The following is a 20,168-nucleotide window of genomic DNA, read 5'->3' on the forward strand; positions in this document are numbered from 1 at the left end:
GTCATAAAGAAGACTCAGGGATAACCGTACACCGCAGGAAAAGATATAATCTCCTACTCTTTGCCCCTTTTCTTACATTATTAATTTATTTCATTACATTTTAGTATTTTCGCTCTAATTCTGGAACGTATTCAGCGCATTGAAAATGTATGTGTGAATACTTTTCTATACGGATCCCGTTTTGGTACGCCATTTTTTGGCCTAGCTTTGTCATTAGGCCTTCATGCTATTGCCATACACTTGCGCTACAAGGTGATTGTTTTTTTATTTGCACTTAGTATTTTAGCAGAGAGGGAATTTCCAACAAACAAAACGAGTAGAATTACATACACATGTACATACATACATGTGCTCACGACGGTAATCCCCGAAGGGGTAGTCAGACGGGTGACTAGCAAGCGAGTCACCCGCTTTTTGCTGTACATTTGTAGTCACGTGATATGTTGCGAGCTGTATCGCCGTTTTTGAATGAGTACAATGCACTGAAGTTGTCGGGTAAGAGGGCAACTCGACCTTCAGATGTTTTCAAGCTGCCAGAAGACCTCTGACTAGGCTTGACGACTGCTGCCAACCGGGACCCTCGGCGTAACGTGCCGTCCGAAGCACGGGAGCGTCCAGAACACAACCACTTGATATCGGTCAGCGGTCACCCATCCAATGGCTGACCGTGCCATGTGTTGCTTAACCTCAGTGATCAGTTACGATGACTGAAGCCATACGAGTAGAATTGACTCAAATTATATAGGCACACAAAGATATATAGCTAAGTTTTATTATACTATGGAAACTAAAAGTAAGTACCTACCTAACATATATGGTATCAAGATGGATCATAAAATATTTAGTATGTATTATTAGTTCTTGCTTCTAGTAGTTTATTTTATACTCAACTTAAGTACTTTGGGCGTTTTAGGGATTTCGAAAGCACTCACTAGTAATACTCTCTAAAAAAATGTTTGCTAAAATCTGTGCCTTCAGAATCAGCTACAGTAGGTACTTATTTAGTTTCTTCTCCCTGACTGGCCCCGAGTCTTGATCAATGTACAGTCAGCAAAACAGATCTATACAATCTATATAAAAATAATTAATATACATAGCTTGTAAGTATCTATAAAATATTATTTCATTCATCTAAGTATGTATCTCACTTACACTTACGAGTCCAAGATTAAACTGTTTGGCTTTTTTTGTTGACTGTACATGTATCTACTCATACACTTATCCTTATCTAGTTGGTAAGTTCTCCCTGGTTCCCAACAATTCATTTGACATAAAACTTTTCTCGTTACAGGTAAACGGTCATGGATTACGAATAGAAAAAGGTTTCCTCCGAGAGGCGGTATGTTTCCGCTTGAATTATTGCTTCCCAAGGTCCTCCCAGTTATAAAACATTACCCTCGAAGGCCCTCTGTGTTATACGACATTCCGGGCCATTGATATATAAGAGTTAACCGTTTAAAGGAAATGTATGATACAGTTCAGCAATCGGAGTTTGTACTTAAAACGATTGGTCTAGTAACACTTATGACCTCATAAGTGTTACTAGACCAATCGTTTAAAGTTTGCCTACTCGCATTGTGTTAGATATAACATTTTACACTTACGAGCACTCACTTTCAATCATTTAATAAAAAAAAACACAAAATATTATAATTTTTAGTTGCTAATATCCATGCTCTGTTAAATGTACTTCAATGATGCTGAAGGCGTCATTAAGCTAGCCTTTTCCGTTTAGGAGTAATTTGGTGTTTTTCTTAGTGGAACCTTTTCATTGCCCGTGTACGGGAACTTTACTACGCGGAACAGTTGTCGTCATCAATTAGATATAAACACGACACAAAACATTGCAAAACTGTCGTTTTCATTCTACCATTTACTTTGCTAGTGTTGGTTTATTTGTTAGTCATGAACAATGCACATTGCACATATCTTATGAACTTCCACATGTGTGTTCCAATTTATTAGCACTCATAAAAAAAAGTTTATTTGAAAAACCAACAAAGAGACATACAATTTGTTAAAACCTTGGTCCTCAAACTAGGATTCCCTGTGCTATGAGGACCGGGAACCTCATCGTTTTATTCTGAGGATGCAGTTACCAAAGTATCATAATTCTATGATTTGAACGCAGTCCCACTATGCTAACGGCTCCCTGCGTAAATGACGTGACAGTGACCGTCACGTGCAGATGTTTGTTGTCACTGCTGTCACGGCGTGTCGTGCCGGCATGCGATGTAACCTTAGATTAACAATATACGAACTAGATGGAGTTATAATATATTATCACGACCAATTACGTCCCCACTGTTGGGGCACGGGTCTCCTTCCAATGAAGGATGGGTTTAGGCCTAGTCCACCACGCTGGCCAAGTGCGGGTTGGTGGACCCCAACACAAGCAAGCTTGCACTAAAACTGTCAGCATTTAGTTTATTTATTTATTTATTTAATTCTTTATTGCACAAATCCTAACTAATATTATAAATGCGAAAGTAACTGTGTCTGTCTGTCTGTCTGTCTGTTACTCTTTCACGCCAAAACTACTGAACGGATTTGAATGAAATTTGGTATGCATATGGTCTAGACCCTGAGAAAGAACATAGGTTACTTATTAGCCCGGAATTCCGACAGGAAAACTTTTTAAGGCGAAGCGAAGCTCGCGGGAACAGCTAGTATAAAATAAATGTACAAAGGCGGGCTTAATGCTAAGAGCATTTTCTACCAGCCAACCTACAGGAGGTACAGTTTACTGTCAAACCTTTGTAAGTTCAACGTAATGACTGCCATTGTACCAATGAAAGCGCACTAAGCACACAATTCTAACTGATTTTATCCTAACTAATATTATAAATGCGAAAGTAACTGTGTCTGTCTGTCTGTCTGTCTGTCTGTCTGTTACTCTTTCACGCCAAAACTACTGAACGGATTTCAATGAAATTTGGTATACATACGGTCTAGACCCTGGGAAAGAACATAGGCTACTTTTTATCCCGGAATTCCCACGGGAAAACTTTTTAAGGCGAAGCGAAGCGCGCGGGCACAGCTAGTTTAAAATAAAAGCTCAGTGTTAGAAGTGGGTTATTATTAGTCGAGACGTTTCTTTCACATTGACACTCCATCTAGTTCGTATTATTTCATATCGTTGCATGCGATGGAACAGTTGCCGTGTTTACACGTATCATATCTGACTGCACGCTCACTTAAACATTTTACGTTATCTGCTTCGATCTTTGCGCGACTAGGAAACGATTAGATTGACGTTTTAGTAAAGTCATAGTGGTCAATAACTAGTTAGTAACTTACTTAATAATAAGGCAAGTAAAAAATATACTTAATTATGTAAAATGAGGTATTTTAATCACTCTAAGAATAGAAATTTGTGTGTCTCGCGCCGATTTACAAGCTCCCTAAACACTATTCGTTATATGAATACACGGTTAAAACCATTGACAATACGGCAATAGAAAATGAAGATTTATGTATCTGTATACATAATAAGGACAGTAAAACAGCTTATCTCCATTTCCAAGCCAAGTCGTGGCCTGTTAGCCACCAGCACGCCACGAAAATGGCATAAATCATTATCACGTAATCTCACTAAAAACATCTTTCTAAAATCCAAGCTTCTTTGCAGATAATTTTGGTACTAGTACGGACTCACTCATTTATTTTCTCACTTCATGGTCCTTAATTCCAGTGACTTAAGAGCTAAATTTTAACTGGTTAGGTAGGTATAGGGAGCCTACTGGTACAGCTTGACTTTTAACTCGTAAACCTTATTATTTTCGCCGTGACTTTCTCTATGGTCTACAAGCACAATGTAATTATGTGGTCGCAGTACCCATCACCACGCTTCGCCTTAATTCACTCAAGTTAAGGACGGTAGTGGAAACTGGAATTTATTATAATATCAGATTTAAAGTGGGTATTATCTAAGTTTTGACGACCGAATGGCGTAGTGGTTAGTGACCCTGACTAATGAGCCAAAGGTCCCGGGTTCGATTCCCGGATGGGGCAGATATTTGTTTAAAACACAGATATTTGTTCTTGGATGTGCCCGTAAAATGGCAATAGGCCCGCCTCCTATTACATTGGGACTAACATAACACTGGCAAAAAGTTAGTGCAGCAATACACCTCTGCCTACCCCGCAAGGGAGTACATTAGTACAAGGGGCCGTCTTCATAGGCGATAGAATCGTGACGAGGTGAAATATTTCGCCATACAAATTAGGGTCAGCCGCTGAACTACCCCGGGTGCACTGAACGAAGATAAGGAATAGGGGATACGTCGTCTCATTTCTAATTAATATAATAGGCAGGCACATATTATTATACCTACACTTTTTATCATTACACCTATACCTATATGCATATAGGCGAAGAATTTCACTTGTAAAAATTCTTTACGAGTTGCATGCTTCAGAAACACAGACACCGATAAACAAACTTATACAACTTCTTAAAAAGGATAAAATTTAAGGTAAAAAACCTTTAAAATTTGCAAGTGAAGGCCTACATCGACCCATCTCACTCCCAAATTGATACCGATCACTTGTCTAGACAGCTGTTTCATTTTACAGATTTCAGATTTGAAATTAAAATTATACTTACGTATGTTTTTATCATAATAAAAGCTTTTTTTAAAATCCTATCATTATTTGAAGTGGCAGTGGGCTGGTCATATCTGCCGAAGAACCGATAACCGTTGGCGTAGAGTTCTCGAGTGGAGACCGGGAACAGGTAAACGCAGCGTGGGACGCCCTCATGCCCGCTGGACCGACGACCAGGCGGGTAGCCGGTAGTGGTTGGATGAGGAAGGCCGAGCACCGAGTGTTGTGGCGCTCCTTGCGAGAGGCCTATGTCCAGCAGTGGATGATTATTGGCTGATTTAAAAAAATTACAACTTAAATTGCCGTAAACTCCACATTAATTTGTTAGTAGAAGGAGACAGACCTCCGACGTTGGACGAATATTAATTCACGCTTGAGGGAATAAACTGGGATTTAGGACAAAATATGTGGCCTTTATTACCCAAATACATCAGGCTAACTTGAAATACAGGATGAACCTTTAGTCAGAGTCGTGGCGTTAGGAAGCGAAATCAAAATTGACCTCCCCATATTAAAAAGTAACACGACCAACATAATATAGTTTGTAAGGAGAACCAAAAAAAATATCACGTACTTTACAAGTTCAAAAGTTGTTGTAGCAGTTTGTCCGCCGGCATGATGATTTACGGGACACTCTGTATAATCCAGTGGCCAAGGGCTGGGCGGTCGTCTCGTTGTTTCACTCACACATATGGAACTAAACTGCCCGAAGCCTAGGCCGAAGTTAAATAGAGAAATAAACAAGGATAAAACATAACTTTTAAGATTCAGTAAGAACGGGGCTTTTTGCCCCAATAACCTTGTCCCGCAAGATCCCTTATTCCCTTGGCTTTGAAAGGTTTTCCCGTAGGAAATCCGTTAGAAAAAGTAACCGTAGTGAGTGTAATTTTGATAAATGTATAGTTTTCACATTTAGGTATAATCATGTAGGTAATAACAGCATTAGAAACAAGATCCAAATAATGAGTTAGCACAACTTATTCACTATTTTTATACACTCACAGGCAATGAAAAAGTTCCACTCACAAAATGACAAACATTTTATTTAAAATTGGAACAAAATATTACCAATTTTAGTTGGAAATATCCTGATGCTCTGTAAAATGTACTTCAATGTTGCAGAAGACGGCATTACGCTAGCTTTTTCCGTTTAGAAATATAATTTGGTGCTTTTCTCAGTGAAACCTTTTCATTGCCCGTGAGTGTATTTTAATTTCCATTCGAATGCCACTGAGCGACTTCATCTCACGTTCATTAACTTGCTATTGTTGGCAACATCAAAACAAACCCTTATAGTAATGAACACGAGATTATTGATCCACTAATTAAGGTCCATGATCGAATATTGTAGATAATGAACTCACACGGACACATGCCCAATATACACTCGAGAGCAATGAAAAGTTTCCAGTGATTAACAATAATAATAATTTTCTCACAATATTTATAGTGACAGTGATTATAGCACCAAAAATATAAGCTTTATGACGCCGTCTGTAATATTGAAGTATGATGATGATGATGGCCTCCTCGTCGTGTCCGACGACAGCGACCCTGTCTATCTTCTCGCATGTGCTGGAGAATCCGAACTTGTTTTTAAACACCCGGTCACATTGGGCGCAGAATAGTCGACCGGAGTCGTTGTATGTATACGTATAGGAGAGCTTTAAGCGGGATTTTCGAATTTGTCGTTTCGCTTCCAGGTCTTTAAGTCGGGTCTCTTCGTAACTCTCTGGACCTTTCCGGACTGCGGAACGCCATTCTGGCCTTACTTGTGCGAGCTCCTCCTAACGATTCGGTGGTATGCTGCAGGCGTTTAGGTGGCGTTTTAGGACGTCTTTGTATCGAAGGTATCGTCTGCCATGGTTCCGTTTCCCGCGGGTAAGGAGTTCGGAGTAGAACACAGTTTTCGGCAGCCTCAAGTCATTCATTCGCGTTACATGTCCACACCATCTTAGCTGACTCTTCATTAGTTGGGCTTCTATGCCAGTCATATTTGAGCGCCTCAGAACTTCGGTATTTGGTACACGATCTTGCCACTTGATGCGTAGAATGGTACGCAAACATCTCATGTGGAATGAGTCCAGTTTTCTGATATCTGGTTTGTAAACGCACCAGGTTTCTGCAGCATAGAGTAAGACTGGTAGTACCAGAGCCTTATAAACGGAGAGTTTTGTCTGCAGTTTTAGATCGTGTGATTTCCACACTCTATTGTTCAGTTTCCCGAACGTGGCAGCTGCTCTTGCTATTCGGGTAGGTATTTCTGATGCGAGGCTGTTATCGCTTCTTATTTGGGTCCCAAGGTATTTGAAAGTTGATACTTCTTCGAGACCTTCACCGTTTAGTACAATATGTGTTGAGAAAACAACTTGCGTGGTACTTATTAGCCCTAATAACTGTAGATTCCTTAATTTCTTAATTATTTTATAAATGAAAATCCGTCGTTAGGGTCAACAAATTGTTTAATAAACTTGAAAAATTGTAAAAAGAATATTATCAAAATCTATGGACAAACCTCGGAAAACTGTTTCGCAACATACTCCGCGCCTTGCAATGGACAACATTTCAAAAAACTAAAGCTGCTATAAATCGAAAACCATTTCGAGATTTAGCTCTAAAGACCACAAAAAAAATGTTTTTGTATTTTTTGGATGTATCATTTTTGAGAAAATCATAAAATAGTAAAAAGTTCTGATGACTTCATGCATCAGGTGCGATGCATTTTGATGATCAAAGCCTATAGATTTAAAAACAAAGTAACTGTCACTTTCATTTTTGATTGACGTTGACGTTTTATCGTGTCGTTGTTGTTTATTTGGGTCATTTTTATTAATTCTGTTCTGACACTTTCTGACAATTTTTTTTATTTATTATTAAGTGATGACCTCTATATAATATGTCCCAGAGCATGCCACCGCCTACACAGCTGAAAAAATGCTTCTGATTATTTTTTTACATGATAAGTACCTACTTTCCATCATTAGAAATATCAAGGTCATTTGAAAATGACCCATTTGTTGGTTGGCATGTAAACAAAGTTTAAATGTCACTTGTCAGTGTCATTTATGTTTTTGTTTCGAGACTCAGGCAATAGACAAAAATAAAAATTGAGCCTAATATGTGACGTCACTTCCGGTTTTAAAATAATTAACTTTAAAGTTAAAAATAACATGCAAAAATTTATGTATGTACAAAATAAAAAAATACGGGTCCACTAATTTTCTATAAACTTTCCGAATAACTAATAAAAATATAGGGTAAAGAAAATGAAATGTTGTCCATTACCATTGCAAAACAATTCTAAAAAACTTACATATCCTAGATTTTACAGAAACTAAACTTATATCTACACCTACCCAAACTTAATGAAACTACAAAAATAACACACCACCTATGCAATATTAACTAAAATGTGCTAACTAACAAATACGTTGTGGCATCCCGTAGGTGTAGTCGGTGATTCACTGGGACGAGCTCCTGTTTTCTGATTCGTCCCGGAACCCACCCCACCATGGCGCGTGAGGCGGCATACAGCGCCATCCAAATCTCTTACTTACTTCTTCTTGTCTTTCTTAATTTCCCATTAAATCAGTAAATCTTCCTTTAAATTAGTTCCATTATTACCGAAAGCCGTCTTTATTTTTCCTTTCCTCTTCTTTTTCTTAATCTTAATCTTAACTCCTTCTGTATTTTCGTGAATAGTTGGACCATTTTCTCTTAGGTTCTTCCAACTTAACTTTAGCTTAGGCCTTCCTTCATTACTTATCTTGCTTGAGTTACTCTGCCTGCTTGCATCGGTCTTCATAATAATACCCTTCTTAACTATTTGTAGAAGACTGGTGCACTTATTATGTGTCTTTTCCTTACGTTTTTCTTCTGTAACTGGAAATGCGTTTGCTATGGCTGGACACATAATAGGAAAGTGACGTCTACCACAAGCGACGCATCTGTTTCTCTTCTTGCAGACCATAGCTCTGTGACCGATGTTCAAACACGCGAAACATCCTCTCTTCCTCTTAACAAATTCATTTCGCTCTTCTAGGGTCATTGTCAGCGCTGTGTTACATTCTGAGCTTGTATGAGAAGTTTTTCCGCACCAAATGCAACTCTTCTCTGGCTTTGAAGAGGAAGGGGTAGAAGTGTTTTTCATATCGACAGCTGTGACACAAGTGAAACAGGATACAGTAGGAGTGTTGCTGGTCTGCGCCTTTCCCAGACCTGCCCTCGCTAGCTTGATTCTTTCCTCTGACTCGACTTCTTTCTTAATCAAGCTCAGCAGGTCTGTTAGAGGGCTATTTCCATCATTGCTGCGCCTCTCCGATCGACACCAAGCTCTTAGCATCTCTTCAGGCAGTGTGGACTCAACCATCGGGTAAAGAAAGGCCGCATACTTGTCTTGTGTCACACCCAGGGACTCCAAAGCTAGTATTTGTGTCATTAGCTTGTCATATAAAACCCGAGTGCTCAAGTTAGGTTGTACCCATTTGATAAGCTGTAGGAGTTCTCGTACGTAGTGCTCTACCAACAGCTCATCCCTGGCGAATCTTTGCTTCAGTTGTTCAAGCGCTTTGTTATAGTTAGTAGCCGTCAGAGGGAAGCTTTTCACCAGGTCTCGAGCGCTGGACCCATGCTCCATACATTGTAGTAGGTATTGAAACTTATCTCCGTCATCTATATCTTCGTCATTGTGAATTTTTATAAACTGTCCCCAAAACGTAAGCCATGACTTAATATGCCCGTCGAATTTAGGTAGCTCTAATCGGGGCAGTCTGAATCTCTTTTTATTTTTCGTGTTTTCAGAAACAGATCTATACTCCTCGCCTTTTAAATTTTGGTTGGCCTCTGATGTTGACCATTCTAAAAATGACTGTTCGGCAAGAAACCATCTATCTTCATATGTCTCTGCCGCGTCCACTTCTGTATCATAGTCAGCAGCAGCTCCCTGTGTGTCTAACAGCAAGTCTAGTACTGCATTATTAACATCTAGTAGCTTCTTATGCTTTACAGTTAGACTTTCGTAATAGGCCTTTACTGCTTTCTTATTTCCTGGGTCTTCAATGAGAGATTGATCAAACTTATCGCACGCCACAGTGAAGAGGCGGCGCGCGGTTTTTCTCTCCAGCAGTGCCAGCTCCATAGCACGGTCGCCAAATGTTGAGAAAACAACTTGCGTGGTACTTATTAGCCCTAATAACTGTAGATTCCTTAATTTCTTAATTATTTTATAAATGAAAATCCGTCGTTAGGGTCAACAAATTGTTTAATAAACTTGAAAAATTGTAAAAAGAATATTATCAAAATCTATGGACAAACCTCGGAAAACTGTTTCGCAACAATATGAGAGTGGTCAGTGTCAAGTCCTCTCGGGGGTTGTTTGAGTACTTGAGTCTTGGATATACTTATAACTAAGCCAAATTTACAGCATCTGGTATGTACAGCGTCCATGTAGTGTTGAAGTGATTCAATGGAGTCTGCCATAATGCATAGGTCATCCGCATAGAGAATATCCAGTATTTAGATCTTATTTACTTTGGTCTTTGCCCGAAAGCGTGTAAGATCAAAGATACTCTTGTCCGTTCTGACCCTGATGGTGATATGTCCACTGCATTTCTTGAGCGCGTCAGTCATTACGCAAGAAAAGTATATGGCAAATAGCGTGGGTGCCAGAACACATCCCTGTTTAACCCCACTAGTGACAGGAAAAGGTTCGGAGTATTCATTATCATGCTGAACTTTTGCATACATGTCCGTGTGGAACTGTTTGATGAGGTTAGTAAACTTCTCAGGACACCCCGCTTTCTTGAGTACAGTCCAAAGAGCATGACGTGGCACACGGTCGAAGGCTTTTTCTAAATCGACAAAGCACATATAGGTATAGGGGACGATTCTGTTCTAAGCTTTTTTCTTGTATTTGTTTTACAACAAATATGGCATCTACAGTTCCCCTATATGGACGGAAGCCACACTGTGTCTCTGGTAATATCTGTACAGCGATTTTACTGAAACGGGTATTTATAATATGCGCAAGAATTTTGCCAGCAGTAGACAGCACCCTCCACTAGGTTCAGCCCACGGGTCGACGTGGTTTGCCAGGGTGTGGCCGCTGCGCACACAGCAGCTACTTGGAGCCACTAGCGGAGAGGTTATGGAGGCTTGCAGACCAGGCATCACTACCACCCGCAAGCAGGTCGACCGGCAGTTCTGTAAGGTGCTACTGCTAAACATCCACTACATCCTAATATTGAAGTTTATCTCATCAGCGAATCATGTAACCAGCTAAAAACGTAAATATTTTGATCAAATTCTAAATTAAATGTTTTATTTTTTCTAAATCTTTTTGTTAGTTTATGCCTAGTATACCTTCATGCTTACATTTACTGGTCGACAGATGAGATTTTTTTTTATTAGGTAGGCTCTTGAGTGATATGAGTAAAAATTATGTTATTTAGCTATGCCTCAGACCAGCTAAGCATATAATTTCCTAAATAATAAGCAGCTAATGCCAGTCCATGTCTGCGGCTAACCTTATTCCGAAGGTGTGAAGGGACCGTGGGCGGTTGTATCTAGTCCTGTTATCCACCTATTTGGATATCTTTCTATCTCGCCATTGTTAAAGCTCGCCTCACATTGCCAAATGATGTCGGAACATTTTAGTATAATTTAGTCACTTACGCCCAGTTGCAGAAAGCTTCTAATAGAACTTTAAACTTATGCATATATACCAATAATAACGTTGAAGAAAAGAACCTTCACACTCTCTTAGTGCTTTGACAGTTACTTTGTGACATTTACGAGTATGATAAACGGGCACCAAAAAAGTTACTGGACGCTTTAGCTATTGAACTGTTTTGTCACTCTCTGACAGAGAACAATTTGTTCTTTGACTAGATTCCTAGCTCTAGCTAGAATCTAGACGCTAAAATCATCTGTAAGCTCAAAATAGACCAACACAACTGCACCATAGATTCGTGAATTCATAAAATGAGTTTGTGCATGGCCAGCGTATCTTGACCGCTGCTCCTCGGCTAGTTGCCTAGACCTTCACCGCTCGGCCAAGGTGTCGGTAATAGCCGGGGGACCAACGCCAAGTGGTTGGTTGCATCGTGAGAATCTAGCCGGCAGATCCGTTAGTCTTGCGTATTGCGGAGTTGCAGTTTAGTTATGTTTAATGCATAATACATACTTCTATATTAATATTTAAGTAATAAAATATATTATTATCTGTGTACACCGTATGTATTTTTGTAAGATCAGTTTGTTAACGCTACTAAATATACGTAGTATACATAACATATGTATAATTATTACGTATAACCTAGCAAGTATAATATAAAAGTGGCCAAGTCGCTATGACTATAAGACATTGTGGATATACAGACTTCGGGCCCAGAACCCTGACAAAATAGTGAGGAAAAACCCTAAAACTTAGACATCACATAATTATGAGCGCATTATTCTTCAAAACAGATGGCTGAAGTCACTCCTCCACCTCACCCTGATACGAAACGCACGCTTAAATGGTCACTCCATACGAGTACATCACCCATCTTTCCCACTCATGCATTCGAGGGTTTAAAGCTTAAACATGGAATCAAGCCCCGGCCAGACTACAACTCCTGTACCCATGCAAGTTGCATTATAGCAATTATACGAGCTATTTTCCGTGGCCATATTTACAACACCGCTCTTCTGCGAGCTATAAACGTAATTTATAGCTACTGATAGTGAAGCTGACAAATAATGGACGGAATGGGATCTGTGCGGTCTCGAAGATAGCCTTTGTTTAGCCCTAGGGTTTATCTCGGCTCTTGAAGTATTGTATGTTATTCACTTAGTGTGTGCTTCAATTAATCTTGTTAATAGTATTGTAGCGGCCTTTCAGAAGCAAACCAAATACAGTTTACAGCTTCTTCAAAATACACTCGCTAGCAATGAAAAAGTGCCACTTACAAAATGCCGACACTAAATACGTAGGTGGTCTGAAAAGTTTCCGACCTCAACGTGAAGATGGTAGCACACATCAATTAAAGTCAGGAAATGTAATTGTGCATCTTTTGACAGCAACACCTCAAAGTTTCAGCCATTTTTGACGCCCGGTTTTTATTTTACAGTCGTTTGAGTGAGTCGATGTGAGCATTTCTGTGAAAATGGAAAAAATCGAGTATCGAGTTGTCTTAAAATATTTGTTTTTGAAAGGGAATGCCCCTACGCAAATCAAAAATGAGTTAGATTCTGTGTACGGGGACTCTTCACCGTCATTTACCACAGTAAAATTTTGGGCAGCCGAATTTAAACGTGGCCGTAAGAGCTTCGGAGATGATGAACGTTCGGGACGTCCAAAAACTGCAACTACTGACGATAACATCGCTAAAGTTCACCAAATGGTGTTAGACGACCGCCGAATTAAAGTGAGAGAGATAGCAGAGGCAATGAAAATGTCCAGAGAACGTGTTTGTCACATATTAAATCAAGATTTAGGCATGAGAAGGCTGTCCGCGCGTTGGCTGCCGCGTTTGCTAACGTTCAGACCAACGACGTGTTCGAATGAACATTTCCAATGCTCTGTTGGCGCAGTTTAGGCGCAATAAATCCGAGTTTTGGCGCCGCCTAATTACTATATGAGAGACTATGTAGAAGAATAAAAATAAATTTTAAGAAAAAAAATCTTGTATCTATGTTAGGTCGGAAACTTTTCAGACCACCCACGTAGGTGCGCTGTTATTTTATGTACCTATAGGTTATTCAGGCATCATTAAGCTAGTCTCCGTTTAGGACTAATTTGGTGCTATTGTCACTGGAAGTTATTCATTGCTCGAGAGTGTTATTTTGTATCGGCCTTTTTCAGGAGCCAGTCAAATACACTTTCACTCTAGGGCAAAATATCTTTATTTTTCCCCGTGGTTCGGTTAACTGATACTTCAAGCGAAGCTAGAATGGCAAATATCATTATAAGTTGTGAAGTTTTGCAAAAATATGAGGACAAAGGAAACGGCGCACTTGCTCGGCACAAAATGGTATTTTTCAGGTTTAATACAATTTACTGAGACAAAGCACATTTTTCAATGTCACTTTACGGACTCGGCCCGGCCTGCAATGCACTGTTTGATGCCCTTGGGGGTAACTGCAGGCGAATAAGAATTGGGACAATATACAAAGTGTTGGGGAATCCCGAGCGATACACGTGTTGACATTTAGGTGAAGTGCACAGTTTGATACTTCATTCGAATAAAATGGTGTGTCAGAGCAAAAACTTCCCGAAAAATAAATAACAACTATTCAACAGTACTAGACTTGTGGCATGGTCACTAAACCATCTGTATAATATAAGTAAGTATATAAGTAAGGGGGATTATCCAGACACCAGATAAACGTTTAGGCACACTCATTTGTAAAATTTCTTAGATATTTATATAAGAAAAATAACGTTTACTATCCGTTTATGTACCCTACTAGGTTTCTGGAAGGACATTTAGGTTACAATTCGATAGAGCTGCGTAGGAATTTGGCTTTGGTAAAGTTCATCTTAAACATTATCCGAAACAAGATTGATTGTATGGATCTTGTTGAGAAAACAACTAAATTGTTTGTACCTGATAGGTACCTAAGGGCGCGTAGCCACAAGTTGTTTGCGGTGCCGCCGTCGCGCACGAACCTGTACCGGTGCTCGCCCGTCGCGCGCGCGCTCCACTTGCTCGGCTCCCTGCTCGCCGAAGCACCAGAATGTGATGTATTTGTGGATAGAATGAGTTCGCTGATGAATGTATGTAAAGGAATGTTAGAGAGAAGTATGAAAGTGAGTGCTATATGTTAAATTAATATTGTAACGATTTGGGTTTTGTGTTCCTGTTATGTTACAATGTATGTGTGTAAATAAATAAATAAATAAATAAAGTAAAGCTTCTTCTCAGCCATGCCCCAGCGCCTAGAGGGTCACTTTACCTTACGTAAAACTAAGTTATGTGGCTCTCAGTACGACAATAACTCGTTGTATTAAAAGTACCGAAGCATAACCATCGCCCGTTCATTCCTATTTAACCCCCGACGGTAGAAGACGGGGGTAATAAGTTTAACGCTTTGTTTAACGTGTGTCTATCTGTCTCTCTGGCTAGCTGGTGGTAGCTGCCAAAAGGCTTAACCAATTTTAATTAATTTTCGTTTTCATTTTTTTGCCAATCTAGAGTAACCCTTCTAATCTCAAAATAAACACGCTTGTAGTTTAATCCTCCGAAAGATGTTCCTTCTGTTTTCCTTTGTTTGTGTGTTCGTTAATTAATATTCTGTAAGTAAGTGCTGCAATTATAAGTTTCGGTTCTAATAGCCTAAATAAATGTTTGAAAGATGGTTTAATTAAGGTAATGTAACTTTTCTTCTTAGTTCGACATAAATACGTTTTTTATGAATCTGTATTTGACATAACATTCAGTGATTTACGCAATAGCTTGTATGTCCATGTTCATCATAAAGGAATTCTTCAGTAATTTTTACAGGTGCGTTCCCAATAGGTATTTTCTTCAATTTGTTAGGACTCCACAATTTAGTCAACTGAATCTTTGTCTACCTAAACATACCAACTCTCCAATGAGGCTGAACATAATGATGCGAATATGTGTTTTTAAGTGTCTTGAATGAAATACCTACATAGGTATATGCCTTTTCCTTTCTTTCTTTTTGTCAATGTCATATAATGTTATACCTACCAGTGTAAGCACAGCCTTATAATGGCCGTTGGTTGATTGACTGAGCTTTCTCGTTAGAACTCCCACAATATTATTAAGTTTAAACGCTATATCATTATTTACATTAGCCGGGCGCCGCTTCCGCGATTATCTTGGACAGATTAATCAAGTAAGGGTGAGGCACTATTGGTGCGTTGCCCTGAGTTGTGGTAGAAACCTAACCAACGTTAAAAACCGCCGACATTTCAACTATAAAACTTGCATAACTTTTGAACGGCTAAGCTGATTTTGATAAAATATAACTATGAACATTCGGGGTAACAACCTAATATGACCCAAATATGCATCAGCCGTTTGATAGCTACGTTACCGTCGTTTGATAGCTATGCCCGCAGTTAAACAAACACGTGATAATTACAGCAACGACGCAACCCACCAATGGGGCCTTGCCCTAACCGGTGTAGTTAGGGAATTTCTAGCATATATTATATGTACTAATAGAACCAGCACTTCGCTTGTACCTACTTGGCACTTGGCTACTGACCGACTGCCTACTTGCAGAAGTGAAGAGCTGGTTTCCGGGTAAGAATTTTAAACCTGCATTTCCAGCTCGGATCAATTGAGCTAGACCGCCCGGTGCATCTAGATTTTCGGGCGAAATATTTCAGCCAATTGCAATGCGAAGATTGAACGCCGCAGCCTAAAGTGCATTTATTTAAAGTAGCGGTGGTAGCTCAGTCGGGTAAGCGCCCGCTGCTCACGCCAGAGATGCGGGTTCGAATACCGGTGCTGACATGTACCTATGAGTTCTTTGAATTTAAGTACAATGTATACCATCGCTCTTACGGTGAAGGAAAACATCGTGAGGAAACCTGCATATCTAGATTTAGCACATCTAGGTATGTGAACCCACCAACCCGCAGTGGAACAGCGTGGTGGGAAATGGTCCAAGCTTAGGAAGGCAGTTTAGACCTTCGAGATATGCACAAAGATTCCACTCGAGAGAGCCAGGTATAATATTTATATTTTCAGTTTTATATTAGGTAAGTATATATACGTATTTACTGTAGGTATTCATTTTCTCACGGGGATCCTGCATTGAATTTAAGTGAGATCGTGACTGGGAGATCACTCTAGCTTACGAAAAACTAAGTTTCAGCTAGTCTAGCACACGGAACAAGACGCGCAAGCGACGTGACCAAAAAAAAATGCAAACTCGCTCTCGAAGCTGCGATGTGAGTGTGCGCGACGCAAAACTTTTATCTCGTCTTGACGTCCGCGTCTTGCGCCCCGTGCTAGGCTTTCTGAGCGTTAGTCGTTGTATTTAACGTACCGATTGCATGGCAGCTCTCGCTCGTTTGCTATTATTGCAAGCTAGAGAGACCACCCTGGCCTCGCTTCCGTCCGTCTGTGGTTATTAAAAACGCTTTTTAATTTCTAATTTAGCAGCCAGTCGGTTAGTCGGTCAAGTGGCGAGGAAGGGCAGTTTCTACTAGTTGTGTTTGGAACTCGACCGCGGTGTGAAATGCTTATGGAACTGCTACTGAAGTTGGCAAATTGAAACTTTGGTGATGCAAATAAAAATACCGAAACAAACGGCACGAGGCCTGCTACCGTACCACCACCGACAAATGAGCAATTAACAAACCATAATCAGCTAGCCTGTCAAACATCTGTCAAATCCATACAAGTTACGTCAGATTTTACAAGCGAGCGGGATTGTTAATAGCTAAAGTTCGGTGGTGGTAACCCCGCTTGTCTGTTGTGGTCTTGGCTTGGCTGGTTTTGTAGCCGTTGAGAAAATATTAGCGTCGAATAGCGTCGGCCGCTGATTGTCCAGCTAGCCTAGCACGGAACGCAAAAGTTTTCCGTTGCACTAGCTCTCGATGCCGCGCGATGTCAGTGAGCGCGACCCAAAACTTTTATCACGTCTTGACGTGCGCGTCTTGCGACCTGTGCTAGGCCTTCTGGGTGCGCCAGATGTCACTCGCGCAAGCTCGTTTCGTGCATCTAATTTATTACTTTTAATAGAAGTACTTGTCTTGTCCTTAGCTACAATAAGTTTAATGCTTAGGTTGGGATTGAATACATTGTGAAGAGCACAATGGTTGCCCGAACACGGTGTTGCCATGCGAAACCACATTTCTACACAAAGCTGAAATCCTTTTCGGGGGAATCGTTTATTAGAGGTACATAATGGGCAAGGAGAAAAAAAATCTTCGTGAGATTCTGATTTATATCTACTTGTGGTGAAATTAGGTAGGTATTAATAAAAAAATACATAAATGTATCCTGTAGGTTGGCTGGTAGAAAATGCTTTTAGTATTAAGTCCACCTTTTTTACACTTATATATTTCATATTTGTGCAATAAATAATAAAATAAATAAATAAATTATAACTCGGATAGCACTCAAAAATATTCAGAGATGTATGTATTCACCGAAAGGTTGTCGCCAGTGCAAACCGATTGCAAGTTAACGGGGGTAAATCTATGTACAATAATATACACTCACGGGCAATGAATAAGTTCCAGTGAGAAAAGCAACAAATTACTCCTAAACGGGAAAAAACCAAATTTACTAGCGCTGTCTGAAACATTTGTGTACATTTAACGACGCATCAGAAAATAACCAACTAATAACGTAAACATTTTAGTCGAATTTCCTGTTATATGTTTCAAAAAATGGGGTCATTTGGTGTCAGTATTTTGTTAGTGGAACTGTTTCTTTGCCCGTGAGTGTATTAAAATGTTCTTATATATAACCTTGGCTTACAAACTTGAAATTAAAAATAGTGAGTTAGATTCAGCAGTAATCGTACTCTCTCTCTCTCTCTCTTTCAGGCTATGTGTCCCATATGGTGGTGGTGGGTCAGCCTTCCTCGTTTTCTCTCTCCACTTCGCCCTGTCTCCAACGTCGTCTTCAGAGACTTGGCAGTGTCGTAGGTATTTTTGCACTACGTCTATCCATCTGGTTTTAGGTCTTCCTCGGGATCTCCGACCGGGGGCGGACAGGCGCAGTGCTTCGTTTCCAACATAGTCAGGTGGTTTTCTCTTGACATGTCCGAACCATCAGCAGTAATCGTACGTAAAGAAAAAAAAAGTCTAGACATCCTTCAGTACCTCTGAAATTACGTGATTAATCTTACGTTGCTTGGCGTTATCTGGAATAGGATTCCTACGAGACGGATTGAGGATTTTCGATAAAAACATTGAACCTAGTCGCCATTTTTTTTTTTGGAATGTTATGCTGTGACGGTAAGATTTAGGTAATGTAGTACCTACATAAGTGTAGTTAGGTATAGGGCTTTAGGATACGGAAAAAATACAGAAAATATGCATTTTCTTATTTTATGAACCATAAAAGATTTATTAATATACTTACGCACGTTTCTATTAAAGAGTATGTAATAATTAAACAAGAACGCTAATAAAAAATGTTATCTTTATGCGGCAATGAATGACTTATCAAAAAGAAAAGCTAATTTAAATTTTATAATACTTACAATTTGCGTATGAGATACTTATTTACAATAACTTTCGTCTGACTGTTTTTATTGCCACTAAAATTTTCATGTATACGCTGAATTCCACTTTCCAACTATTCTATTCTGAATATCATTCCTATTACAAACATACTCTCAGAAGTTTTCCGATATTTATTCGAATCGGAAATATATTGCTTTCCGCAAACATACACACTTCACAAAACCTACTCTATTTTTCCCGAAGCACAATTATTTCACAAGTACTTAAATGCAAAATTTTCAACAATTATTTTTATAGCAAGACAGTTTCTTTAATAAGAATTGAGTTTGTACCAGATTTATTACAAATTTAGAGCAGCCGTTAGTTGTAACCGACAGGTGTTAATTTCATTAAAAATGTGCGGATTATGATAAAACCTGTGAAAAGGCTTGGTAGCCTTATGTTCGGATCGCTGGTAGTAGAAGCAATGTTTATGTGTATAAGAAGAAAGGTTATTAATATGTAAGAACTCTTAATACCGAGATACAGATTCTGGCATAGTGACATCTATGTAAATACATAAAAACTACTTGATAACTGAACAACCTGTAATAATAGAAAGCATCATAAATAAAACTTATTTTTCTAATTAACTACATAATAAAAGACTATTAGTAGCCTAGATCCGCCCAGTATATTATCCAGTGCATTGTGTGTGCCACAATGGCTAGGATGCAATATCAAGGTTTTAATAATCCCCATAGAAGGCAGTCAGCCACAAGACGGGGGTTGTTACAGGGAACTGGACCGTACTGTCACGCATATGGGAACGTACCTATAGGGCTTTCCGTCGGGTTCCCTACATTATAGACACCCGACATTCGACACTAAGGGCCTGTTTCACAATGTCTGGATAACGGCTACCCGTGGGATAAAATACTTGCTGTCACTGTCTAAAACATAATTATAGCGAGTGACAGCGTGTCTTTTATCCATCAGGTATTTATTATCCATACATTGTGAAACAGGGCCTAAAAGTCATATAAATTAAATTAGTTAGTACTTTTTATTTCTTTATGTTTAAGGTGCCTGTAAGGTGTAAGAGATCGCTCTTAGCGATAAGGCCCCTCATTGTTAATTGTTTCTAGTTTATAAGTATTCTTTGTACGTTTTAATATTTGTGGTGACCAATAAAGATATATATTCTATTCTATAAAATACCGTAATGTGTCGACATCCACAACCTTACGTAGTCTGTAACGAATTTGCATCCAAGAAAGAAGTAAGTACATAAATAGGTACATAGCATGAATTCGGTTTTCATTACGCTGAAAGGCCTATTCCCGAAGTCCATCCAATTCTACAGCTCCAACAATATCGAGGAGCACTACAAAGACAACACAGAACAATGTACTCA

The 20,168-nt window shown here is 39.4% G+C and overlaps 2 protein-coding genes across 2 annotated transcripts in view; one reads left to right on the forward strand and one right to left on the reverse strand.

Annotated features, from left to right (window-relative positions):
• Positions 1-20,168, forward strand: part of LOC105380761 — a 103,137-nt gene that overhangs the window by 18,522 nt on the left and 64,447 nt on the right. The gene's annotated exons all lie outside the window — the stretch shown is intronic.
• LOC125489561 lies at positions 8,670-9,745 on the reverse strand. The gene is made up of 2 exons (XM_048625660.1): positions 8,859-9,745; positions 8,670-8,766 (listed from the first exon to the last, which is right to left on the reverse strand). Exons 1-2 carry the CDS (start codon positions 9,743-9,745, stop codon positions 8,670-8,672), a joined length of 984 nt encoding a protein of 327 aa, XP_048481617.1.

This window comes from Plutella xylostella, chromosome 15 (genome assembly GCF_932276165.1).
Source record: "Plutella xylostella chromosome 15, ilPluXylo3.1, whole genome shotgun sequence".
Taxonomy (NCBI): Eukaryota; Metazoa; Arthropoda; class Insecta; order Lepidoptera; family Plutellidae; genus Plutella; species Plutella xylostella.

Coding starts and splice junctions, on each gene's coding strand:
- LOC125489561 (XM_048625660.1), bottom strand. CDS start 9,745: ATGGAGCTGGCACTGCTGGAGAGAAAAACCGCGCGCCGCCTCTTCACT. Junction 8,767..8,858: donor TTGATTAAGAAAGAAGTCGA/GTCAGAGGAAAG, acceptor CTTGTGTCACAG/CTGTCGATATGAAAAACACT.